The 1989-nt window shown below is 33.9% G+C and overlaps 1 protein-coding gene across 2 annotated transcripts; it reads left to right on the top strand.

Moving 5' to 3' along the window:
- The first annotated feature begins 582 nt into the window (after positions 1-582).
- On the top strand, positions 583-1206 carry LOC120766265. 2 transcript variants are annotated; one of them, XM_040091653.1, is made up of 3 exons: positions 583-794; positions 861-1013; positions 1091-1206. In XM_040091653.1, the coding sequence occupies exons 1-3, from the start codon at positions 587-589 to the stop codon at positions 1135-1137; spliced, it is 408 nt and encodes a 135-aa protein (XP_039947587.1). In that variant the 5' UTR covers positions 583-586; the 3' UTR covers positions 1138-1206. The 2 variants fall into 2 exon arrangements, with proteins under 2 accessions (XP_039947587.1, XP_039947586.1); XM_040091652.1 differs by having other exon boundaries at positions 1070-1206.
- The last annotated feature ends 783 nt before the right edge of the window (positions 1207-1989 follow it).

Below are 1989 nucleotides of genomic sequence, written 5' to 3'. Positions count from 1 at the left end.
AGAGCAAGAACAACGACCGTTACGTAAAAAAATTTTTCGCATTTTAATCTCAACATCCCGTTATGTGGTCCGCTAATGTACCTCGCAATTTATTTGTGATCCAGAAAAGTTATGCAGCCCAATGTACTTCTATTTTTAGTAATGTTTTAAACAGAATTAGCTCCAAAATAACACTTTCGCACACGCGCCGAATTTTTTTAAAGTCATAAGTCGTGATAGAATTTCAGTTAAGTAAATGAAAGATATTCAATGTCAACAATACTCGTAAGCAAAACAGAAAAAAATTCTCAAAAATGTTGGATAGCTATCAACAATTACAGCTTACTTAATCGCTCCCACATTTCATAAGTAGACGCGCGAAAACGCAACAATCGTCACGTTTAAAGAAAATTGCCAAAAATTGCATTTTTCATTTACTAGATAAGCATTCCATTCGGCAATGTTGAAACGTAAGTAACGTGCACACTTAGACTTAATTCTCATTAACCTAAAACTTTGAAGGTATATAAGGTGTATTTTCTACTTTGCCTGAGGCAATTTCGAAACTTTTTCAAACAAGTAATCAGTTTAGTTTTAAATTCTAATTATGCATTTGAAATATTTGTGGTTTATTTACATAATTCTAAGCCTTGCTCCTGCTGCCGTTGCTCAAATAGTACCATGCCCACTGAAATACCAGTGTCACACAAAGGAAGAGCCGGTTTGGGGAAGCGAAAATCGAAGATGTCACATTTTCCTTAATAAATGTTTCCTGGCAAATGAAAACTGTGAACGCATGAATAATCATCTGTCAAGTGAGTAAAGTTATTATCAATGCTCCATATATGAGGATATTTTGTGCGAATAAAATATATTTTCAGTGCTTAGGCTAGAAAATCAGACAGTTTGCCAACAAAAGTGTCATCAATCGTGTCCGGACATAATTGCGCCCGTGTGCGCCATCTACAGGGGATTCCTGGAAACCTTCTCAAACCAATGTGTTCTGGATAAGCAAGCTTGTACAACGGGAAAGCGTAAGTCAAAAATAAAAAAATTATTTAGTAAACATAAATTACCTTCTTCTTTCCAGCCTGGCATTATCTTTTTGCAGGCGACTGTGATGCTATTTACTCACTTGACGAAAAGAAAGTTTTGTAGGAGGTGTACATAGGAGTCCCTATTGCAGACAACAAAATTAGTTAAATACATATGCATTTTTATTTTAGCCTCAAAACATTTTTTGATAGTATTTATACATCTATCTATCAAGCAGTCAAAATGATTTTCCTGTCTGAATAAATGGATCGAAAATGTTCCTCAGCTTTTTGTGTTCGATTTCGGAACGTTACAAGCAGCGTTTCTATTATATTTGATGCCTTTGCCAAATCGCTCAAGTTTTTCTGAAGAATCACGCTGAATGAATGAGTTGGAGATAGAATATCACATAGGCAAAAAATCCCAATTATAAAATTTAAATTTGCACAGGGCTGCGATGAGTATCGTTGCTTTGATTTTGTTTATAATGTGAAACCCGTCTTATATGAAAACAAATCTGTTCGTATATAGCCTTAAAGAATATAAGGATATAATATAAACTATACTTAGCAATTTCTAATATTAAATTTGGTGCTAGGCATCCCAACAACATCAAGTGAAAATCCTTGATAGGTTTCGTTTTTCTTGTCTACTCCTCTAACTTTGGTACATCTAATACAATAACAAATTACTCATTTCAACATGAATAATATTAAACACACTGACTTTGAATCCAATTCGATATATCGTCCTTACTCAAAGATATTTGTAAATATAACATTACGCTAGGTTTATGCAAAAGCAATACAAATATCAATCCAATATTTGCAGTATTTTATTTTACGAACTTTCTTTTCCTTCTTCATTTTAAATTGCAACAAACTTTTTGGTGAGGGAAATTTCCGCCATTTCCCCTCTCTGAATCCGCCACTGATTTACATAGATAGATAATCAAATGAGGATTTCGCAGCGTCC

Source organism: Bactrocera tryoni, chromosome 1 (genome assembly GCF_016617805.1).
Source record: "Bactrocera tryoni isolate S06 chromosome 1, CSIRO_BtryS06_freeze2, whole genome shotgun sequence".
Taxonomy (NCBI): domain Eukaryota; kingdom Metazoa; phylum Arthropoda; class Insecta; order Diptera; family Tephritidae; genus Bactrocera; species Bactrocera tryoni.
Note: the sequence above shows the minus strand (reverse complement) of the source record. Positions and strands in the feature narration are given on the sequence as shown.